Below are 22872 nucleotides of genomic sequence, written 5' to 3'. Positions count from 1 at the left end.
TCATTTGTCACTTATAAATTGCAAGAAACTTCTACAGTCCTTCTAACTTGCTAATTCATGAGGAATCTGTTTGGAAATACATGTAAGTTTTGAAAACATACAAATGCTGTCATGCACCCAAATATAGGGTATTTCATCTCTGATGTCTACTAAAGAAAACTCTAAACTGTTTTTAAAAAGCCGAAGAAAAATGCTCTCTGAAGATAATATGCACAGTTTTATATATGCTGATTTATAAGCTGTAATAAACAAACCATATTTTCTTTATGCCTCAAAATTTCCAAATGTTTAAGATGTTAATTTTTTGTTGGTTTTAGGTTAATTGTTTGGCTTGGAAGTTTTGGAAAGTCTCCAATGCATCTATTCCTCCCTTCCTCTTATTGGTGCTTCCGTAAGTTACATCTTACGACATCTTAAGTTACTGTATTCGTAGCAGTACAGAGTAGTGGAGTAGTCCTTCTGAGCACTTTTTTCAGTCCTAAGAAAACTGATGATTCAAACAAATGGTAATTTATAAAAAGTGGTCACTGACTGTAGCCGAAATCCATGTCAAGTGAAAGTTGGTAATAAATGATGTCTTTTACTATAGCCCATTTTTGTCACAGTTGTGGATTCCTTTGCATCCTTGAAATCAGTTCTTCTTGAAACACTCTGTGCGCAGGCTGAATCACAGTGCAGTGGTGCGGCAGCAATGAAAAAGCTTATAATGTTGCTGCTTATACTGTTGCTGATGTCTGCTAAAATGAAGGGATTAATTCATTGGGCTTTCTTGAGCATAATTGTTTAGAATCACAAAACTGACTTAAATGTAGTTTATGCTGGATTTTTTTTCTTTTTTTTTTTTTTCTTTTTTTCCCCCTAGGTTGTAAGACTTGGTTTGCTTATTTGTTTAGGGTTTTTTTGAGAGTGGATATTTTTTGAGAGTGGATATGTAAAACAAAGCCATTGGGTACTGCCTGAGCATCTTGCTCTGTATGGTTAAAAACATTTCAGTGTGTTTAAAGACATTTTTGTAAGTTAGCAAAACTTTGCATTATGTAGATAGCCAAGTAATATTCAGTGACAGCTTTTTTCCTTAGAAAAAAAATAGTAATTGTACCTTGATAGGAGCTCCGGAATTATACAACTTTTTAATTCCCCTTTTTCTTTATTTCTTTCGTCCTACATGCTTAAAGGGATAAAAGAGAATGAGAACTATTCTTTTCTTGGAATATTTTTAATTGAAAAAAGTAAGAAAAGAAAACGATTCTGTTTGAAAAGGCATTACTCTATTTAAAAACAATAAAATAATAATAGAAGGACTTTAATACAAGGCTTTTTACAAACTGCAGCACCAAGTTACTTGGCCAACAATTGTGTATTGCTTGTTCAGGGCCATCAGAAGTTTCTGGTGCTCTTGCCTACGAACCCTGGTAAGGCTGGGCTTGTGTAGCTTTGGGATGTGGCTTTATTTGCAAAGGCTGCCTGCCACTCTGGGTGGGAAAGAGCATAATTTTGTTTAATTTGGCAGGCCTTCTTGGACTTCGATAAAAAGGAAGCCTACTCTAAAACTACTTGTTTTCCTTAACCCACCCACCACATCTTCATTCATCAGAGAATTGTTCCTAAAAAAAAGGAGAAAGGGGAAAAGTTTCTGAACTGTAGACAGTCTTGTTTCATATGGTGTTAAAGCGTCTCGGAGCACTTTCATCCACTTGCAGCTATTTATAACCCTTAGCCTTTTTTTGAAATGAGGCTGATGTGCTGATGAACTGGAAGAAAAGATGTAAGTTAAAGTAAGGTGTGGATTGATTGCAACTTTTCTGGCCTGGCTGGTTTATAATTTTTCAAGTCCAGACTTGTCTCTAAATTTTTCCGTCATCACAGATTTTATGGGTGTGGTTATGGGTGTATGAAGGTCAGGTCTACTTTCTAAGACTTTTTGAATTCTTTCTGCAGGATTGAGTACCTGGAGTATGTCTCAGGCCCTTTGTGTGTCCCTTTCATTGAAAGTCTGGGGAAGACTGAGATGGACCTTTTGAATCCAAGCCTTCACAAAAAGAATGCTGTTCTGCAAAAAGTACAGGAGTGCTTGGTAGGTATGGCTAGGAGGGGTCAGCAGTGGAGGGGGAGCTGCAAAAAAAGTAGTCTGTAATTAGCCACTGACAATTCCAAGCTAAGTGAGAGTGGTTGACTATGTTTCTCTCCCTTTATTGTCATGTGGTACATCACAAAGTTATCCTGCCTACTTGTACTCTCTGGTCCGCATGCGCATGCTCATGGTCTCTTCTATACGGACAGCAACCTGAGACATAGGCTCTCCTGCTCTGTGTTTGTGCAGTGAAACCGTAGCTGATGGACTCTGAGAGCCCAAAAGGGAATAACACAACATGCTCAATTCTTCATCATCACAAGTAAGAGCAGCTTAGACAATCAGCTCAGAGGAGCTCTTAGTGCCAAGGCCTCAAGCAACCTGCTGTAGCTGACCTGATTTGAGCAGGGGAGTTGGACCGGGCGGCCTCCAGAGGTCCCTTCCAAACTCAGCCGTTCGGTGGTTCTGTTTGCACATATTACTGCACTGAATTTCATACAGTAACGGAGGTCACCACCTACATAAGTTCTTGACTTACCCATCTGTATTCTTACAGGTTTTTTGCGTACTGTTTCAATTTTATTGTTCCCTGCCTAAGGAAACCTTTTTATAGCTTCCTTAACAATTTTCCTTGACTCCATGCATGTTACGAAGTGTTCTCATGAAATGTCATTGCTGAACACAGTGAACTGGCCGGGACAGTTGGAGCTGACGCATTTGCACCTGGAGCTGTTTCCCCTTGCTCCAAGCAGTGCTACTCCTGTAGACCTGTGCATGGCACGGGAAGCTCCTCAGGGGCATCGTGGTACCAGGGGGATTTTGTGACTTCTGATGCCTCGGAGCTGCAGTTACCAGTTTTTAGGGAAAACTAGTCCTTTGATGTAGCTGTGAATATTCATGTCCTTATATATACTAACCAGCCCTACAATCCCTAGTGTTTTGGCAGCTGCTTGAGAAACCCCTCAGAGCTAAGCCTTCTGACAGCAAGAGCTGGTGGCCCCTTTGGCACCACCTCTGCAGGTGTTGGGTGGTCACCTGGGTATAGACATTGTGGCAGGAGATTTAGTTTTAATTATCTTTTATGTGTGCTTCAATATGGAATAAAGAATGCACTGAAAGCTCTGACAAGTGCTTATTAAATATCACTGGTTGCATTGGTAAAAGCGAAAAGTATAAAGCAGTCTTGGTAGAAATTGTAGATTAAGTTGTCAGTGCAAACTGTTGTGTCTTTGTTCCTTAAAGGGTCACAGAGCTTAAATGTGTTGTGATGCAGTTGAGTGATGCAGGGCAAGAGCCAAGATTAGCTCTGCCAACAAGGTAAATGCTTCTTGTTTCAGAACGGCTCCATTGCTGATGAATACGATGTTGACCTACTTGGAAATCTGATCTGCCACTTACCTCCAGCCTTTCTACACGGCAGAATGTCCCTGAAGGCAATGGCAACAGCCCTTCATCAATTCAAACTCTGCCAACAGCTCAGCCACGAGCAGAAGTCTGAAATTAAATACAAACTCCTCGAGTTATATGGGTAAGGTATTAGATATACTACCTTGCTTATGATAATCGTTAAGCCATGCAAATACCAACCGTTTGCTTTGCCCAGGTAGAACTGCAATGAAAAAAACACAAAGCAGCTTCTATCACTGGCCAAGCTTGGGGTCTCTGTCCACTAGAATGACATTTCTGTTCTTGTGTGTAACATGGTAACTGTGGAACAAAATACAGCCCCAGGGACACCCTGCATGACTTAAGTCCCAGAGGAGAGAAAGTGTAATGTTTGAGGAGGGGTAGGCAAACAGACTCTCTGGCATGGCAAGAGAAAGGGCAATACAGGCAGAATGGCACAGGAATGCAAAGAATGGGAAAATGGAAGTGGGATACTCAGTGTGCTGGTGTGAGAAGAGAAATAAAGAAGACTGCAAGCACCTGGGGTAATGGGAGGGAGCTAGAGGTGAAGCGGAGTGATAGAAAGTTCAACCAAATGAAACAACAAAGTGGACAGCGAGTTAGATGTCATTAATGACTCAGATTAGGAGGCTGATTGGAACCACACTGGTGTATCAGTCATGCAAAAAACAAAGCCGTCTTCTATCTGACAAGAATATACTGTTTCTCTCTTGCATTGTCTCTTAGAAGTATCTTGCATTTGAAAAGGGAGACTGAATGCATAGTTTCTAACCATCCCTTCAGCCCCGAAGCCTGTCACTTGATCCACCTAATCATTTTAGTTGCTCATTCAGCTTCCTCCTAGTCAGCATTTTTCTATTAATGGAATAGCTATATTTTCCACCAGATCCCATCCCTGCATTAATCTTGATACAGATCCATTTTATTGAATCATGACACACTGTGATAAATAGTATTTTTTTTATATTTAGAAAATATTTGTCTAGTCAAACATCCTCATAGTGGAGCAACAAACCAAAGTTTTATGTGAGAACCTGTGCTAGTAACAGATTTGTTACTACCATCTTCTTCAGGCTCTTTCAGGCTGAAAATTATTTATCCAAGTGCTTTCTTAAGTCAACCACCAACTGGGTTGGCTAACATTTGTCAGATTTGTAACAAACAAACAGGTCAAACCTGCATAGTGCTAAGCTACATACATTTTGAAACACCCAGCACCACTCAGAACTGAACCTGAACTTAATTTTTAAGACCTGAAATTCCTACAAATAATTTAGCATGTTATTTCAAGAGATATGGTGCCTACCCTAGAATTGATCTCTCATACAGAAATGGCATAGGTGTCATTAAAGGTGGCTCTCCAGGGTGTTAGATCTGCCTTCCATAACTCTTGACATTGCAGATGAATGAAATAGCAGACAGTAAAAATACAGAGCTAATGAGGTATGGATTTAAACCTTCTATTCCATCACCTATGTTTCGTGTTTCTGTCCCTTAGTTTTAAAAAGGCAGCATTAGCAGCAGACTGGTGCCGCACTGAGTTACTTTCCTGAGTTGTTTAGTGTTCTCAATCTTTTCAGAATGAGGGGGAAACTGTCTGCTTCTCCTAAGTGTTCATGGATCTGTTTTACAGAAATATTGAGCACCCACAGCTCCTGCTGACATCAGGGAAAGTTACAGTTGCCCAACACCAACGAAAAACAGCCCCTGTACACCTGCAGATAGTTAAATACTGGAATTGAGGAGGGGTTTTTAAATTCATAAGCAAGTACTGGCAAGTATTGCTTGCTTGAAGTATTAGCCACATTGGTCCTTAGGATAAGATTCTTGGAAAAAGGATGGTTTCAATCTTGGTTATGAGGTTTCTACTTCTCTTTGGATACCATTCTGCAGACTATTATTGTATGAACCTGATGGAAAATGGTAAATTTTCCTTTAAAAGAAGAATTATTTCTCCTTGCTTGAACACTGTAATGCTAAGAACACTATGACTATTGAAAGGGAGAGAGAGAGCTCCGTTACCACAATATTTGAAGGCTTTCTCTGAATATATTGAGAATTCCACTAATGCCCTATACATCACAGAGAGGTGAGAAAATGCAATCTGATGTTAATAAGCATGAATCATCACATTCACATAGAAGTGTCTGTGTTTCTTATATAATATAGTATAAGAAAAACTCTGAATTTTTAGTATACTTTTGATTGCAAACATTTTTCATTAATATAATTTTCCAAAATATTTCTTCAGCTCCCCAAACATCTGGACAGCTGAAACAACATTAGATGTTGGACCATTCATAGCACTGCTGTCAAAAGGGGAGTTAAACGTCCTTGCTGAAAAGGTATGTTTTTATTATAAGTTTTAAATTTGTAAAAGATAATGTTAGAATTTGGATTTGGGAATGTCATAATGCAGTCTAAATTATGTAACCTGAATGCTAAACTAGGTAAATGATTCTCTTGGCAAGGAACCATGTGTTAATGTTTCACACATTCTTGATTCCATCAAAATTTCTGAGATTTCTTCTTTACAGTAATGGTAGTACAAACAATTATTTGCACATATACAATGATAATTGTACATTGTCATGTAAAAAAAAAAAAAAGGTGCATTTATAGTGACGCAGACTCAAACATTTTTAGTACTTTACACCTTGCAGTGTTGTTTCCTCCATTCCCCTGCCTTCCAATCATAAAAGTTATGTTTCTTATCCTGTTAATAATGGGATCATACTGATCAAATTAGCATTTACTGTTGTGGGCCTTTGCCCTAGGGTCAGTGTAGCACACATAACAGTAACTGACAGCCTCAGCATTGCACTTTGTAGTTTCTTTGCCCTCTTTAGTTCTTAAAATTGTGTAATTTTTATGTATAGGAGTACAGTATCCTGGAATGAGGAATTCATTCTTCAGCAGAAATATGTGAGCACAGTCAGCAACTTTTCCTCAGGAGATAATGCTTATAATTGACCAAATAGAATAGGACTCTTCAACTGAAAGGAAGGTGTCTAGCAGGGTGGAGGAGAGAGGTCAAAAAAGCCTAAAAAAGGTGAACAGGTTAAAGTTATTTCTCATCATTTAATTAGATCCCTATCCTCAATCCTTACACTTATCTGGCAAATTTAAGACAAACAAAATAAAGTACTTTCCATACTGCACATACTAAAATGGTGGAACTCATTGCTACAGGAGGGTCTGGACAAAGACTCCAATCAGGCAGTGTTCAGGTATTGCCAGAAGCTGAGAGGGCATACAAGAGGGAGGATCACTGAGAGTTTGCTTTGTTTCTAATTTTTTTGCCCCTCAAACTGTTGACTTTTCAGTAGCAGCTAATTTACTGTCCTCTTCTGAAACATCTGCACAAATAGGAAGGAGGCTGAGCTGTTACTAACCCCTACTTTGCTGAGGTCTGCACAAGTCTTTCTCTGCAAATTGGTTTGTTTTAAAGGGAGAAAGAAGCCTTATTTATTCTTTCTTTCCCTTTGAAGTTCCCTGATATCATTTTACAAATAGCAAAGACAACTGGACCAATTTCTTCAGCTGAAGAGCTTCTATCAACTCTATTTGAGTCTGTCTCCAGTGCCACTGCCAACATCAAATCATCTTTCACCAGACCTGGTGAGTATGTCACCTGGTATCTGTGCAAAGTGCCACATTTACAATGGTGCCATTTTGGGCTGTGATGGTGCAGTTCAAACAGACTTTTGGTTTCACCTTCTCATCAAATGCATTCTGAGAATACAAACAATAAAAAGTAAAGCACTGAGTAACTTAAACAGGTTCAGACTTTTAGCAAAAACAGGGAGAGGCTTCATTCTGTTGCCTGTAGTTGTCTCATGCATTGACCAATTGCTGAAACATTTAATTTTGTTACAGGATTGTATGGTTAAGCATCTCCTGGAATGTTCCTGAGTGCACAAAGGAAAAAGATTAATGATCTGAATTAGGGAGTTTTGTTTATTTTTACTTTTTTGTTTATTTTTATTTTCCTTTGTAATCTAAGTGAAAATCCTTGAATTAAAAAGTTGTGAAGGTGACAAGTCACTGTCGTGCCAAAAGATTGCATGTAGTTAATCCTTTGCCAGACATGAGCATATGTTGACTCAGCTGTTCTTAAATCTGACATTGGTGGCACTGTTGTCTGTCCAAATGGACAAAGTTTGTTACAATCTAAAAGGTATTTTATTAGCAACCAAACTAATCTATTAGAATCTCTGGTGACAAATGGATCATTTTCTTCGTATGAGGTACATATTTTGACTGTATTCTATTATTACAGTAACTGTATCCTTTCTCTTACTTGAAATTCACCCAGGCAGAATTTTTAAGCCATGCCGTCCTGTGCCATGGAAAACAACCCTGCTGTGGCGGAGGCTTTTGAAAGCACTAATGGGAATTTAGAGCCCAACAATTTAACGGACTTTGGTACTGTCTGCCTCTGTGTCTTTGAAAATCTCCCCATTGGTTCTCTGCCTAACAGAATACAGGTCCAAGCTCTCAGCAAGCCCTGAGCCACTGTGGAAATCCGTCTGCTTGTATAACAGCAACTCTGAATGATGACTGTGTGTCTCTGGGAATGAATTTGCCCCTGATGATGCTGTATTCATATACAGAGAGAGACAGAGGGTGTTCTACAGTGTTGTATTTTTGCATACCTTGAAAAAAAACATGACCTCTGTTGATCAGAGGAGTCATTACACAATTATCATGCTCTAAAAAAGCAGAATCAAGCTGGTGGAATAGCAGAGTATTAGTCCATCTGTGTGCATGAAATTCACTCTTCCTTGAACAAGTAAACCATCAGATCATCAATCATATTTCTTTAGACATGGGTCACAGGACTAAAGGTTCGGCGTCAAGTATTTCAGTATGCTTGTGTCCTTACGCGTGCTTTTTTAGGCCTCTGGAAGACAATAACATGAATCCCAAAGACTTCTCTGATCAGACTAACTCATGTCCGGTGCAGTTGTAGAGCTGTCTCATCTGCATTGCAAGACCAGTATAAACCTGCCAGTGAAGCTAATGATCTTTGTCAAAGGATAACTTGGCTCCAAGGCTATGGACGCTTCTCATTCTTCAGTTGGGGTGCATAAGCTCAGCTGGGAGGGGAGTCTGGGACATGGAAAATTGAAGGATTGTTTGTACTAGTCTAAGAAATACTTCTGCAATCCAAGTGTGGTATTGAAGTTCTGTTACCAAACATAATTTTATCAACTCCACACAACTCATATGGTGGTTTCAATAAGGAGTGTAGTTTTATGGCTGATTTGTAAATCACTAGAAAATTGGGTACTATGGAAATGGCTCTAGAATAACACTGATGCTCTTCATGCTACCAACCTGCTACTTTACATTTCCCACAGTCCAGTTGTGAGCTAATATTAATAACAGTTAACAATTACCAGTGACAGAGTTCTTACATCTATGTCTACATCAAGATAGAAACAAAGGTGGTGCTTAAGTCAAGGTGGAACATGTGAGGCAAAAGTCAGGAATCGTGTGTCCGAGATGTGACCAGAAAGTAGTGGCAGTGCTGGAAAAGGAATTCAAGTTGCTTACCTCAAGCACCGAGATGTTATAGTATATTATATATATAATATGTTCTTCATCAAACTAAATGTGATTATATAGCAAAAGGAAGAGTGAAGTAGCATCAGATACAGGAAGCAAAGCCAGGAGTCTGATTAGTATTTCCCTCCGTAATCGCGCCAATGTATCTGATGTATTACAAATAATAAAATCAATGTTTTTTTTCCAAGCACACAAAATATTAGGTTTTCATGACTTGGGGAAGGGAACTGCATTGTGACTGGATGGGTAGTATTTACATGATAAAAGCTGACCTTTTGCAGCAGGGGAAAGTGAAACAATGCAGCTTCACAAGAGGGCGGTGTAAAGGGAGAGCAGAACATCAGCTGGTACAGTGGAAGCTGAACAACATTTTCGTTTGCTCAACAGATTCAGTCTTTTCAGTGTTCTACCCACTACTGCAGCTTCCTTTGATGCAAATAAATCCCTTCTCTGCCTCCTTTCAAAGTACAAATCTACTTTGTACATCCTAGCTTTAATTTATTTATCTGGGGGAGCTTAGCTCAGGCACAGCATCTGTGAAATTCTTGCTTTTTACTGGTAATGACGGTATCTGAAGACATGTAGGAATTATTTGGTTTAGATAATTACTTAATAAGGTTTTCCTAAATGAGTGACAGGAGAGAGAGCAGCAAGCAACCATATTAGGATTCTGATTTCTGCTTTCCATTAATATTAGAGGTAGACTATGCCAGCAAAGACCAGGATTTGTTAAAACACACAATGGAAACTGTCTCGTTTGATCATGCATAGGGCCAGAACCTGACCATAAATAAGATTTTTAAATGGAGTTTGTCCAAACAGATCTGTTGTAAGTGAACAGCCCTCTCTAGATCCTGACATTTTAACTACATGCTTGACATAAAGAACAAGCACTGTGCTTCTCAGACACATCCAGCTTCTGTCTTCACCTTGTTTAAATGTCAGGCAAGTCTTACAAGACATACATCTTTGTCAGGGTATTTCAGAGTAAAAGGACCTCTCATGTCTGTTACTTTCCTGTAGAGCTAGATTCACATATGTGCTCTTTGAACATGGAGAAGTTTATTCAGCTGCAACATTTTTTTGTGAATAGTGACTTCCACTGAGGTCATCCCAAAGGTTTGCATTTTGTTCTTACTCAAGCAAGGCTCCCAGCGAATGGTGGTTTTACCTCAGAATAAGCCCTTGCCTGGGTTTTGATGCCTTTAGGGAATTAGGCTTGAAAGAACCTTGCAAGATATTGGTTACTCTTATTGCACACATCCAGATTTTAGTTTTATTGTGGCAACCTATATTGTAACTGTTCTGAAATACATGTCTGCTCCTATTTTCTTTTCCAGCATGCAGTGCCTTTGGAGGACAAAGAATATAACAGATTTCTTGCAAGTTAGGCAAATCCTAGTTTTACATCCAGGGTGTTAACAATGTAAATATTTAAAGAAATTATTTGATTGTAAGAGAATTAATTTATCAATATCACATCAGCTGGAGTTAATTCATAGTCTATCACCCTCTTAAATCTCTATATTGCTTTGGTTTATTTTTTTCAGACTCCTTGAAGAAACTCTTGCTATTTGACTTTTTTTCCAGATTGCCTGGGAACCAGAGCTCCTTCTTCAGATGAAATTATTAAATTAGCAGAAGCAAATGTCTTTTGGTCAGTTCAGGAACTGAAATGCATGGACGCAGGGACTTTTGACAAAAATGTGGAACTTCTTGGGACTGTCTCAGGTTTTAACAGCTCCCAGCTTATTGCCTTGAAGGAAAAAGCCAAGCAGGTAACTATTCTGTCTGTGAAGGAAAATTAAATCCATAATTTGATTTGCTGTTATTGAACTATGCAGTTCTAAAATAACTGTGCTATGGCAATGTCACTACTGCTGCAAGAATATGTATTGTTTATTGGAAAAATAATGTGAGATGGTGATAGAAGACTATTGTCCTTGCTTTAGAGTCAACAGGCAAGTAGTTCGGAGTTACTGGCAGCTGAAAAACTTAACTGCTTTTACTTCTGAATTGCTTTTCAGTTGCTTGCTTCTCGCTTTTGTTTCATAAATGAAAAATCAGCAAGCAGTACCATAGGCTGTTGATTGGCCTGCTGAGAATTAAGTTCAGAGTGTTAAACTGTCTACATCAATGTTAAATATAGTTTACAGTGCTATAAAACCAGACTGACTGAAAGAGACTGTTATTAGCTGAATAAAGCTCGTTCTCCCACCTTCATGTCACAGGCAGGGACAAACCCATCAGTGGGAAATTTTAGGGCAGAAAAAAAACCCCACATGCATTTAGTCTGACTTTACTAGGATGTTACCGGTGAGTGCAAGTTACAGAAACACAGCAGAGAGACGACCTCTATCTTTGCCAGGCTGTAGATTCATGGACAGGAACAGGGCCGCAGTCTCAGCTCTCGTCACCACTCCTGCAGCACGACTGGCACCTCTTGCTTTCAGAGTGCAGCAATGCAGCTCCTATTGAGCTCCTCAGAGAGGTCTCTGCCCTGGGCTCAGCCCGTACATGATGTCCATGCTGCAGCAGCAGTGCGGGAGGCCGGGACTAAAACTTCTCCCCGTCTGGGACTGCAGTGCAGGATCTGTGCGAGAGCAGTCAGGGCAGAGTGCTGTGCTGGTTGCAGTTCAGCACACTGCCTGGAGCAGAGCATCAGCAGGGTGTCTGGGCTCCGAGCAGCACTGCCTTGGCCACCTGTGGGCTGGGAGAGAAGTCAGACTTTGCTCCATCCCTGTTGTTGGTGCTGCACTCCTCCCTGGGGGTGACCTCTTCTTGCTGCTTTGTGGTTGCTTGCACTGCCAGGAGCAGCTACTCTCCCAAACATACTTTTGTTCCAGCAAGGAAAAGCCTTAGGGTGCCGTCAGACAAGTTGTTTTGGTTGCAGAAAACCCAGAGGTGAACGGGGTACCATCGCCGGCCTATCTTCACCTTGTGTCACCAGCATCTGCTGGAGGTTATCTGCTCTCTGCTTCCATCTCTGCATGGCTAGCTACTCTGTAATCCCGGTCTGTCAAAATGATCCAACGTTTTAAAAGTCCTTTTTAGGCTCCATCAGATCATTCTGACAGAATGAGGTTAGGAAGCATCTATAAGTGCAGTTGGCTGCAAGTAGTACGAGTGCAGATGCTTGGAGATCTGAGGGCTGTGACCTCTGGAGAAAAGCAGGAGCAGGGGACAAGGTGGACCTGGGCAGCACCTCCTTAAAGCAGCAGCTGCAGCCAGAGTAGTGGAGCTAACCATGACTTTTGGGTAGATAAGGCCAACAGTGCAGCTTTTAGCAGTGAAGCTCAGCTTCTAAAACTCCTGACCTGCAGATGCTCGAAGAGAAGTGGCACTAACCAGATTTCCAAAAGCAGATGGTGACTTTCTGCAATTCTGTCTCTGCTGCCTCATTGCAGTAGGACTACAGCCCACTGCATCAAATGCATTCTTCCCAAGACAGCTTCCCTCTGTCAGCACGGAGACATGCGGGTAGGAAAAGGGAAAAAAATACAATCCTAGAGGAAGGTAAAAACAGTGCTCATCTGAGATAGTGGGAACTAAAATATTTTACAGCAGCGCAACATGATGGTATACTTACAGAGTGGTATCTGTTGCAAAGAAATTGCCAACAAGGTTAATACACTCATATCCAAGCTATATTCAATTCAAAAATATGCAGATCTGCAGTGCACTGAATGAAAGTATATTCTGTCTGTGTGAGTGTTTGTAAGACAGATTGCTGCTAGACAAAGGCAGACTTCCTATATATTAATTTGCAAAATGCAACATGGTGTTACACTGAACATGAAGCATGAGAAATCAGACAGTTCAGGCAAAGGTCTTTGAAATTATGTGCATAAGATGCTGTTACATTATTAACTAAAGGACATCTTTGATTAAAGGTTTGATTAAGGCAGCTTTAATTTCTCCTAAATTGATTGGTTTCCCCTAAAAGAAACTGCATAGTACTCATGGTCCCAAACTAATTCAAAAAGTCTAGTTATCAGATTTTGTCTTAATGAAAGTAAGAAGCTTAGCTCACTTGTAAGTGGAAGGTCTCCAAGCTCTGTGATAGTAACAGATGTATGGATCTGTAGTCTCTAGGTGAACGAGGACAAAGGAGTGTTCCAGTTTCATGTGCTGTGTTATTTATATCGTTATGCCTGACATTTCATCCAGCACTGTCGGATAATACTGTTTATGAAATACTTCAGACTCTGTAGTTTATGACCTAGATCAGGAAATAGACAGACGACATTTTAAACTGCATGTGTTTAGTGTATCTCTTCAACTAGAGAATTAAGAGCTTTAAAATAGGGCTAATGCTTTTTACTATCTGTTTTCTTTGGAAAAGATTGAAATTTCCCAGGCTTAGACCCTTTTTCTGTTCCTTTATGACATCGTAAAACCAACATAAAAGATCCGGTGGGAACTCAGTCAGGAGGTACAGGTCCAGCAAAGCAAATTCTTAACCCGAGGATCATGGTTGAGAAAAGCACCTCGGCAGTCCTGAGGCTGCTCTGTGTTGGATACGCACGTTGGTATGAACAGCAGATAGTCTGCAACTCTGCATAAGGACTATCTTATTCCAGAGATCTGGCCCTTTATTTTATGCAGGTTGTACAGCTTCATATGTATCTGAAGGTGCAAACACTATTTAGTAGGCAACTGCAGAGATACTCCTTCAGCAAGACCTTACTAGCTTTGACCTTTCTAATTTTTTGAACAAAAGTAAATTGTAGCAATCCTGAAAATGGATGAATCAGACAACATGAACAATCAACTTGGCCCAGGACTGGGTTTTTAGTTTTATTTTGCTATGTGGAGTTAGCAGCACAATCATGTACCAAAAAGCAAAGTTGCTGAAGTACATGAGACCTTTAAAGGGAGCTTTTTTTTTTTTTTAATGTATGCCTGTCTTGGTCAAGTCACTTCCTCCAGCCAAAACCCAGTGTCTTTCTTCTGTAAAGACAGTTGGCCACATCCTGAGAGATGACTGACTGTCACTGACTACCATCTTCTATCTTTTCCAACTAAATGTAATTGACAGTTCTGGCCTCTGCAAATTCAGCTCTTGATGGACTTTCATTATTCCTGGTTCAGGCAGACCTTTTCCAGAAATAAAAATTTTCTTAGGGCTGATCTGTGACAGCTTTTGAATCACTGTAACTGTATCACAGATAAAGTTAAAAGCAGCAGAACTTGTCAGCTGAAATACATTGGTACTGGTATAGAAGAGCCCCTGCTTATTTCTTTGTTTTTACAGAGCTTTACAGATTTAACTGTATCTGTACAAACACATTAAAATTATTTTTTTTTAATATTGTATGCACACAAACTAGAAACCAGAGCTTTAGGAATTGGCTATTTGTCTGTATTACCTGATTCTCTACTTCGATTTCTGCTTTCCTTGTCAATGACTGAGCCAGAATAACTGGCCACAAAAGCAATTCAAAATCACTCCACAGGAGCAATTGCAGCTGGTGTAGAAGCCTCGGTACTCCACGTGCTGCTTTCACGGTGTAACAGTGTGGATCTCAGCACAGACTCGCATTTTAATTGTTTTTAGTGGTACTTGCTCCTACAGCAACACTTCCAGCAGTCCCTGCGCTGACTTACCGACAAGCTCAAGCTGTACAGATTGCAGCATTTTTAGATAAACTAACCATTATTAGTGTAGAACCTCAAAAACCTTCACAATACCTGAGCTCTGTCTTTTGTGTGCAAAAAGGCATACTTTGGGTATTGGGACTTTTAAAACCAAGGGGTTTGAGAATGGTGTATATAAAGGAAGATTCATAATGATCTAACAGACATTAATGAATCTCTTCTAAAGGTTTGGGGATCACTGCCAGACTGGAAGAGTTATCATATCGTTTCCCTGGGCCGCATTGCTCTGGCACTCACCGAACATGAAATTGAAGAGCTGGATTTGCATTCTATCGACACCATTTCTGTACTTAGTCAGCAAACAGAATGGACTCTTACCCAGGTAAGTATGTTATTGAATGTAATCCTGGTGAAAGGCTCTGGATTCACCCCCTTTGGGACCGAAGTCCTGGACTCACCTAGGAAACAGCTACAGCAATCCACACTACTCCCTGCTGCTTTTCTGCAGCTGTGACCTCAGTGCAAGTGGGCAGGAAGATCAGCACTGGTGTCTGCCTGGCTGCTGGTTTGCCTGGTGAGATGGCCAAGAGGACATCAAACCCTGTTAATTGTGGTGGTGACCAGTGTATTCTTTAGCACTTGCCCACTAAGTAGTAGAAAGAGGTCAGCAGCTCCTCTCACGCTGGCCCCAGAACAGAAACTACTGCTAGGGGATATTTGCCCTTCCTAACTGAGAGTAATCACTGAAGAGGCAGTGTGCCCCCCAACCCCAGCATCCATTGCCCTAGAAGCCGAAGTTATTAGCAAATATGCTCCTCTCATCTTCCTTTCCTTGAATAACTTCTAGTTACATGAATGGGACTTTCATAATAAGAGTTAAAAGCTTTTATTTGTATATGCAATTGGCAGCATATTTCTGACTCTGAGCCCCATACCATCCGGGCTCCTCGGCTGCACAGATGCTGGTGTGGTGGCAGCCAGCTTTGGCAGAATATCACAAATCTGTTTAATAGATTCTTGTTCTGAAGAGCACCATCAGAAAGAAGCACTTGGAAGGATTTTGTGCAATACTAGTTGGCTTTTGAGGTTTCCTGCTAGCAGTAAGAATAGTTAGTTAAAAGAGATTCATCCTGCCTAGCTTCAGTTGTCTAAAAGTTAGGCAGCTAGTTTAAGCTAGTCATTTAAGGCTCAGCATTGTGATACATTAGGAAATCCTGGAAAATGCTTGTTTCTGTCACTGACTTTGGAGGACACCTTGGTGGCAGGCTTAAGCTAGACACACAATTTTTAAACGGTTAGTTTAGGATGAGCACCATCCTAAATGACTTAGGCTTGCAAAGGCATTTTGGTACCAATATCCCATTCATATCTGAATATTAATCCTAAACACAGGTCACCATCTGTGTGTGACACTTAAATAAGACAAGACAACCTGAGTATTAGAAAAACTAACATTTCCATATTGATCTCTGAGTAATTTGTGTTTTCTTCTAGCAATGTAATTGAATTGGGCAGTTCTGCTAGGTGCTTCAATGCCTGTTTCTACTGGTGAAGTGTTTCCTTGTGACCTGGCAGAAGAGGTACAGAGTGCTTTCAACTCACTTGCACTTGGGAGGTGGTTGTGTAACAGTGCCCTGTTTAAGTGTCACATATAGGTGGTGACAGTGCTCCTCCTGAGGGCTATGGCAAAACTCCAATTAATTACATTGGGGAGGCTCAGGATTATATATGGTCCAGAGCTTCTGGTAAGGTTTTGAGCTTCTAGTAACAAAACTTTCAATTATGTTTACTCTGTTTATGCATAATATCTTACTGCTTTTGTAGGCAAGATCTATTTTACAAGGTTTTCTAGAAGACTCTGGCCAGATGATCAGTACACTAAAAAGCTTTGATTTGGTTGGATTAGGAGCTATTCTCTGTGCTCTGAACTCCACAGAAATCATGGCCATAAGGACTGCTGAATTCAGGTACTGCATTTGGTACTTAACAAAATATTTATTAGTATCTCTATTGATAAAATTTATTGTGCAGTTTGTTTTCCTTCAAGATTTCCAGAGCCTAAAGGACACTTTTTTACATTTTAAATGCTTTTAGAAAGGCAGTAACTGTCATGGAAGGCGTACACTAGTTGTTTAAAATACATTCTATTTTAGATTTCCTCTGCCGTTTATATCCCACCGTTTAAGTATCGCATTGAGAAACTCAGGTTTTTGCTCAAAGCATTTAACATTTGTATGCAATTTGTGTATGTATATTTTAACTTGAAAATGGGTTTACAGTCTTCTTACAGCAGACTAAGTATATTCCAGGCATATGTAGTATTGCCTGTAATTGCAGCATGTAACATTAACCTTGTTGCCTTTTGCAGTGCTGCTGTTGCAAGAATTGGCCTGTTGTTGTGTAGCACCCCTGTTCTGAGGCAGTTTAAGAAGATAACAGAATCTGTGTTTGGTACTGCTACCAGCTGGAACGGCTCTATTTTACAGGAGATTGGTACTATAGCAGGTAGCAAAATTCAGACTCCAGATGGTGATGGTTCTGAAGCATTGTTATTAAGCATTAAGAGGGTTCACGTAGCAGTGCATTTTTCTAGACTGGCAAAAGACATTTCTTCCAGAGAGAAGTCACCTGCAGGGATGCACATCCAGCAATTTCATTAGCAGTAAGGAAAAGTTGTGGTATTCTCCATAAGGTTCTCTGAAACTGCTCAAACCGACTTTGGGGAGCACAGCCTGAAGTCGTTTGTGTCCTGTAAGTTGGAAAGGGTAAATCAAGGCGGGCAAAACCAACCAGAATTTCAGACCCAGTCACTATTTGTGAACCCTGCTGCTACAAGAGTGACTGTATCGGGTCGGAGCAGTGCTGTAGCTGACAGAGGAGCATCCTGCCTCCAACAGTAGAAAGAATGGGCTGCCCAGGGAAGAGCAAAAGGGCAGGATTAGCCTGGAGCGATACTTCTCCAGAGTGTTCTCACAGCCTCTGAGACTTCCTGAGCCAGAGGTCACACACAATTTTGTTCATGGATTTTTTTTTTTCTGTGATCGTTTAACTGCACATTGAACACTCATAAATTTTAGCATCTCCGATGCCTGCAGCCGTGATTCCACACTGTAAGTACCTAATGGGTGAAGAAGTAACTCCCGTTGCGTGCTTATGCTCCCTAATCTTGCATCAGAAGAGGCTGTGAACAAGCATTCCCTAATAACACTGCTTATGATTTTATTGATTTTTATCATTGTCTCTTTTCCAAGCTAAAGTAACCCAGGTAGAGTACATTCCATACCAATGGTTAAGGTCAGGTGATTTGTAATGTTGGAATATAATGAAAGAAACAAAACTAAAAAAGAACCGGTATCTCTCTCCATAACACACTGGAGTAAGCCATTTACTAGATATTTTGTATAAATGCTTAAAATTTGTATTAGCCTAAAAATAAATCTAATAAAAAGGATATTAACTGAGTTCTGTTCGTATTGTTCGGTTTTTTTTGTTTTAGGTGCTTTGAATGAGGATGAATTAAAAGCTTTTGATAAAAACTTGATGCCATATTTCCAGCCAATAGCAATAAGATGTATATCTCCTGAAATTTTCCAAGTAAGAGCAAGAAGTCACCAAATTTCTGTTGTTTTTACTCTAGTATACGTAAACTGCAGCACTGATTTATAGTTTGGTTTTGGGTTTTAGAATTTTTCTATGGTGTGTTAAGCAAGAGGCAGTCAAGGATCTGAAACATTAACTTCCAGCTATATCATCTGTATTTGTGATGCCCATAAAATATGCTAGACAGGATTTATTTATTCTTCAGAACATGTCCCAAGGAAAAAGCAAAGATCTAGGGTCAGAAAGCAGCGAATGGACTCTCTTTCGTCCAACACTGTATTCAGATCTGAGTTTTCTTCTCTGTTTATTAACATTTGCAAGGATGCTATCATAGCTACAAATTTCTCTGCTGACTATGTAAGAGCCTTTTTATTATCCTCAAATCTGGCAAAATTCTCCTGAGTTAGCTCTGAAAAACAGATTGTACAAGCAGATACAGATCGGAAAGGAATTACATCTAATTACAGCAGTGCTGAATGTGGACCAGAAATTAGAACATGGATCTTGAGATCATTGCCCCAGACTTTATTTGACTTAGTGACAAGATTAATATTCTGCCTAGGCTGGTCTCTTTCAGATGCTCGGGCAAGCCATGTACTTACGGACAGATGAGCTAAACAGACAGTTAACTGTGTCAGCTTCCATAAAAGAGAAAAACTCCTTGAACACTAACTGTTCTGCACAGTACCACTGACAGTTTAGATAAGTCTGAAATGTCCTTAGTGAAACTATTTCTTTGCAAAACAGGCAAAGCTGAAGATCTATGGCATCGTGTAGAATTCTTTCAAATAGCATACATTTTTGTTAGTAAGAATAATAATGATACTACAAAATGTGCTTAACAAATAATGGGGCACCTTCTCAGAGGAATTTTCTGTATTTGAAAGATTCAGAGCAGATATTTTTTTTACATGGATTTTGTATAACTTCATTTTAGGGCTGTATATGTTGTTCAATTTCGATTTATGAAAACTTACATTGTATTGTAGACTTTAAATGAGTTAAGAAGAGGCTTAATTCAAAATTTCTAGACCTGTAGGCATTTACATGAGTTTACTCAGTTTAAAAGAGCACACCATTTGGTAGACAATGAAAAATTGTGAAGGGTTTCCTCCATTGTCTGACCTACTTGGAAGGGGAATTTAGTCTTTCTAAAGTAGAACCTGGATGCAGAATTGTTGCAGCGAAGAAGGCTTGTTGTGTAGGAGGGCTAAAATTCTTGTGACTGCAGAATGTTAACTAGAATCAAAGCAATCCAGCATGCCCAATACATGCAGGCTTTACAAACTGGTTAATTGCTATGTGATCTAAGATAATTACTGTAAGATTATGATTGCCATGTTTCATTTTTAAACACAAGTTTAAATATGACCAAACTTGGAAGATTTTCAGTCTAAGAGAAAATTGAATAATGAGATTAAGGCATGTTTTTTTTCATCTCAGTGCTCTACTACTAACTCTAATTAAAGGTCAAACATAGGTTCAGGTGAGGTTGCTTGGGAGCAGATGTAAGAGGAAATAAACGAAAACACAAGAGGATGCACAATGTCATCAGTCTTTGAACAAATCAGAAAAGAAGTGGCTGGAAAATTAAACTCCTGCAATATATTGAAGAAGTGTCCAATACATTGTTGGAATAGAAAGCTTCTCAAGCTGTCAGATCCCAGCAGCAAAGAGAAGGGTGAAAGATAGATGAGTGGTCAGTGAAGTAAATGAATGCAGAGGATTTTTTTTAAGCTCTATTGAGCTCTTTTATAGCAACACAATGTTGAAGGCTACTTCCCCTCATTCCAAATGCAAGACAGTGCTCACTTCTGACTCGTTACCTGCCTTATATAATTGACAGCCTAAACCAATTTTTCTGGCTTTTATTCCTCCCAGACATTGTCCCCAGAACAAATAGCAAACCTGGGCCCTGAAAATGCCGCCATGGTTACCAGATCGCAGCGTGAGCATCTGAATGCATCGCAGCTCCAGAGCCTTCAGCTGGCGCTGGATGGAGCCAGGACAAGCACCCCAGAGACACAAAACGGGGCAAGCACTACCCAGGCAGTGCAAACCCCAGCTGCAAGCGGTGAGTACAGTCACTCCCTCCTCCTGCTTAGAGGGGAAGGACACACACCCCAGTAGGGTGTGCAGTCCCGCAGCATCCACCAGGATCAGACCTCTCTTTTGAAGGTGGGTTACAGTGAATTTTCTAATAAACTTTTTAATTCATCCCTCAAATCACATGCCTGACCAAGACAAACAGCAAGAATGTTGTTGGATTTACCCACAGCAAGAGACAATGGAGGAAGATTGTCAGATGGCATGAGCAGCTATATGCTGCTAGTAGCATTACGCTATACTAAGCACTAGCTTGTGTAAAATGTAGTCTGAAACAGTGAGCTTTTCCCTCTCCTCCTTTCCCATATTCTTTGCCTAAGTTTAAGGCAGAGCTCTCCATCTCTGGGCCTTCAGATCACCACCTTTATCTGCAGCAGAACCTTGTTTGTAGAGCTGCAAGTGAGAAAGGAGGTAGCACTGGGGTGGATTAGCATCTTTATCCAGACTGTAGGACTCCTTGAACAGTTTTTCCTGCTGTTCCCACCGTATTTGGAATTCAAGCCTATTAGTACCTATGCTTCAGTGGTTTAACATTTTACTTCTCCATATTACAGTTTATACTGGGCAAGTTATGCTGGCAAGTATGTTAATGGACGTTTTACCATGAGTGAGAGTTTGCACATAGTCAAGCCAATATTGAGAACTTATCCCTATCAGACAGCAAATATTGTTGCTCCCAGCGACACCAGCGAGACATAAGCTGTTGAAGAAGAGAGAGGGATGTTGAGGTGCTAAAATAGAAGCAAGGGGGACTAAATTGCTATGATTGCCTTTGCTGGAATTAGAGCAGACCTTCCCAGAAGCCCCTGAGCGGTGCTGTCAGCCCAGCACCCTCGCGCATGTCACCAGTTCCCTTTGTAGATATGCCAAAGGGAGAAGTTTCCCGGGTAAAGATCACCTGAGTTCTTGAGCTTCTCGTTCATTATTACTATCTCTCGTGAGTACCACCCCTATGAAAAGCTTCTCTTCAGAGCTGTGTATGTTGAACTGGAAGTGACCATTCTGACCAGTGTTGTCTTTTGAGCAGCTGAATGTAATTAGGATTCAAATGTTGGAATTTGCTGCACCTCTTTGGGGTGGTGTAGATAAGACTGTACTAGACCTGAACTGTATCGTGACACTAAGACATAATGCCTTCTGCTTTTCAGGTGCTCCCTGTTTGAGTGGCTTCAGCATCTGGTTGTGTGCTGTGTTTATACTGCACCCGCCTTTCTGAATCCACAATTGTTAAGCTTGAGGTGAGTTACATTTTCAATAAGAGATAGCTTTCTAACAGAAACATAGTTCACCTGTAACAACAATGGCTTAGCAGTAGCAACATAGGGTGAAGAACTGTGGGACTCCCTTCCTGCTTTGAATACAGAGATAACAATTTCTGAATAATTTTTCTGTGTTACAAAGGTGTCTTGTACCTCTGTTAGACTATCTTAGAATCTAATCAAGGGGAAAGCACTTTATCTTATCTTTACTGTAAAGCCAACCTTAACGAAAGTATATTTAAAATTCCATGTAACACCAATCCATTACTGCATTGTTATTTGGAACACGTTGTTGGTATTAATCTGTATTTTGCCTGTTCCAGTCCATTGATAAGATTTTACTCCACACCCGCTTTGATAATCTCCAATTAAAAGAATGTTGCCATTAACTTTCATTGGATTTTACCATTTTGACAGGCTAAAATTTAATGAGAGCACTGATGGGCTTAAGGTATAAATTGCAATTAAGCAAACTAAATGCTTAAGTGTTCTACTTAGTCTTTAAGACTGGAAAGCAACATATGTCAAAAGACTTAACGTTTTTCTTTGCTTTTTGATTTTCAGTGTCCTGGAGCTTACAAAGGAGATGCTAGAGATGAAGAGCTGCAGCTCAGCATGAGTAGTAGAATCAAGAGGCTCTGAGATGCCTGAGTGCAAAGTGGTTAATTTCTTAAAAGCAACACCTGAATCTGCCATCATGATGTGAAGTGTCCCCTTTCCCTACCTTTACCATTAACAAGTAACACAGGATGCCTCCAAATACTTCAGACAAATTTCAAAACTGGAAATGGCTTATCTGTTTCATGAGAAAAATCACTGAAAGATATGCTTATGTGTTAAGGAGGAGCCTGAATGACCTAGGGGACAGGTAGGAGGTGATTTGTTATTTGGGGGCTGATGTATTGTATCCAGTGCTTTTTACGTTGGCTAATTTGGTCATACTATCATATCCATCTGTTGGGTTTTCTTCTCATACTTAAAGTGTACATTCCTCCAGACAGAGGCTAACCTTCTGTGTGACATAGTAGAAACCATACTAAAAGTTACTGCTGTTGCAATAAAATAACTTCATCATTGGGCTGCTGAATTAAATCCTGCTCAGATAAGAAGTGATGACATGTTCTTATAATTTAAGCACCTGTACAAAATGTAGTTCCCCATGGCTGTATGTATTTAACACAGAACTGTTGACACAGAGGGCATTGGCAATATCATTAGTGTTTCATGTGACAAAATGCACCACGGAAACCTGCT

The 22872-nt window shown here is 40.1% G+C and overlaps 1 protein-coding gene across 2 annotated transcripts in view; it reads left to right on the top strand.

The window, feature by feature from the left end:
* The window catches only part of OTOA (otoancorin), a 35238-nt gene extending 14272 nt beyond the window's left edge, over positions 1-20966 (top strand). Inside the window, exons 17-28 of one of the 2 annotated variants that reach the window (XM_059826504.1) lie at positions 318-391; positions 1939-2074; positions 3409-3599; positions 5730-5823; positions 6970-7099; positions 10643-10830; positions 14880-15035; positions 16478-16620; positions 17022-17158; positions 18150-18247; positions 20135-20327; positions 20914-20966. In XM_059826504.1, coding sequence (XP_059682487.1) covers positions 318-391; positions 1939-2074; positions 3409-3599; positions 5730-5823; positions 6970-7099; positions 10643-10830; positions 14880-15035; positions 16478-16620; positions 17022-17158; positions 18150-18247; positions 20135-20327; positions 20914-20966 — 1593 coding nt within the window. Of the gene's footprint in view, positions 1-317; positions 392-1938; positions 2075-3408; positions 3600-5729; positions 5824-6969; positions 7100-10642; positions 10831-14879; positions 15036-16477; positions 16621-17021; positions 17159-18149; positions 18248-20134; positions 20384-20913 lie in introns of those variants that run through there. The other variant, XM_009807777.2, reaches the window with a different exon arrangement.
* The last annotated feature ends 1906 nt before the right edge of the window (positions 20967-22872 follow it).

Source organism: Gavia stellata, chromosome 18 (assembly GCF_030936135.1).
Source record: "Gavia stellata isolate bGavSte3 chromosome 18, bGavSte3.hap2, whole genome shotgun sequence".
NCBI lineage: Eukaryota > Metazoa > Chordata > Aves > Gaviiformes > Gaviidae > Gavia > Gavia stellata.
Note: the sequence above shows the minus strand (reverse complement) of the source record. Positions and strands in the feature narration are given on the sequence as shown.